Source organism: Aphanomyces invadans (assembly GCF_000520115.1).
Source record: "Aphanomyces invadans strain NJM9701 unplaced genomic scaffold supercont1.271, whole genome shotgun sequence".
NCBI classification, from domain to species: Eukaryota; Oomycota; class Saprolegniomycetes; order Saprolegniales; family Verrucalvaceae; genus Aphanomyces; species Aphanomyces invadans.
The window spans coordinates 1-1,326 of record NW_008580416.1 but is presented as its reverse complement, the minus strand read 5'-3'; the positions used below and the strand labels follow the sequence as shown (position 1 = coordinate 1,326).

Here is a 1,326-nt window from a genome sequence, read left to right as displayed (position 1 = left end):
ACCATCCCGCTCTGCCTTGTCGAGACCTTGTATGCCCTTCGCTACACGAATGCGATTGTCGTTGGGTGCATGTTGTACATTTTCGTGGTCGTCGGCATTCGCGCTGCGATGGTTGGTGTATGGCCTGCAACTGTGACGGATGTGACGACGACGTCGGCCAAGGGGCTTTTGTACGCACTTCCGATCCAAGCGCTGAGCTTTGGGTGCCAGATCAACTCGGTCCGCATTTACGGCGAGCTCAAAGACAAGTTGTCTTCGTGCGTTTGGCGGATGGTCAGTCGAGTTGGCAGCTGACGGTGGTGAAAACCAATGTTGGCTGCTGGCTGATGGATTGGATGATGCCATTGCGTCTCGGCAGGCCGAGTGTATCGTGTTGGGTTGACTTGAGCGCTGCTTGGCTGTCTTGTGTGGTGCCAGCAGGGTGCTGTATGCTCAGGTATGCGGCTTGACTGGGAACTGCCGCGTAGGATGGTAGTTGTTGTTGCCAGAAATTGACGAAAGCTGTGGCGGGCGTCTGTCCGCAGCGGTGGGGAGGAAACGACGGATGATGTTGGCAGCGGCTGCTAATATCGAGGGGACTTTGTGTTGACGGAAGCTGTGGGGTACTTCACTGCTTCACAGTGGATTTTTTTCTTGTAAGGGCTTGGCTGAGCTGCAATTTACCTAGGAGGTGTTGTGGATTGGCTGGCTTCGGAGTCGCAACTATTGAGGCGTTAGCAGGCGGACGCGCTGCTTGATACTGAGGTTGTTGTCTTCGAGATAGAGTGTAGAAACTCTGGCTTGATGGACCCGAGTGCGGAAGTTGCAACTTCCGCGTCTCTTTTTCACCAAAATTTTGTATGCAAAATTTCTCCTCACCTCTGGACGTGGCAGGGCTTGTAACTTGGTGTTGTGGTGTTGTGCATAGAGAGATGCAAGCTTGCAGCTCACTTTTTTTTGTTGCTTGAACTTGTATCTTATTTGTTGCTGTGACTTGGGGGGGTTGTTGAAATTCGTTAAGCCTTCAGGGTAGCTGTGTCGTAGGTGGTGCTAGAATCGAGGTGTTTGGAGTAGGTGGTGGTGTGTCTTGTGGTTGAAAGGCTTGGTATGTGTCTCCACCGCGTCTTAACAGGCCGCAGAATCTTGCGTGCATTGTCTTGTCCGTCGAGTCGTCGCAGATGTGCTTGAATGTGAAGCGATAGGTACGCATGGATTTCGGCGTCAAGTGTTATGGGGTCGGGAAAGGCTTCAATGTAGAGGAGAGTGTTGCGGTAAAGCCAGAGTTGTCGGAAGCAGATAGATCGAAAGGAGTGGAGAAGAACAAAGAAGCTGTCTTGAAATTGTGTC

At 51.9% G+C, this 1,326-nt stretch overlaps 1 protein-coding gene across 1 annotated transcript; it reads left to right on the top strand.

Annotated features, from left to right (window-relative positions):
- Positions 1–108: 108 nt before the first annotated feature.
- On the top strand, positions 109–273 carry H310_15261 (hypothetical protein; the record flags this gene model as incomplete). Its single annotated transcript, XM_008883248.1, has 1 exon — positions 109–273. A coding segment is annotated over one exon (165 nt), but the record flags the coding sequence as incomplete, so codon positions are not given.
- Positions 274–1,326: the final 1,053 nt, after the last annotated feature.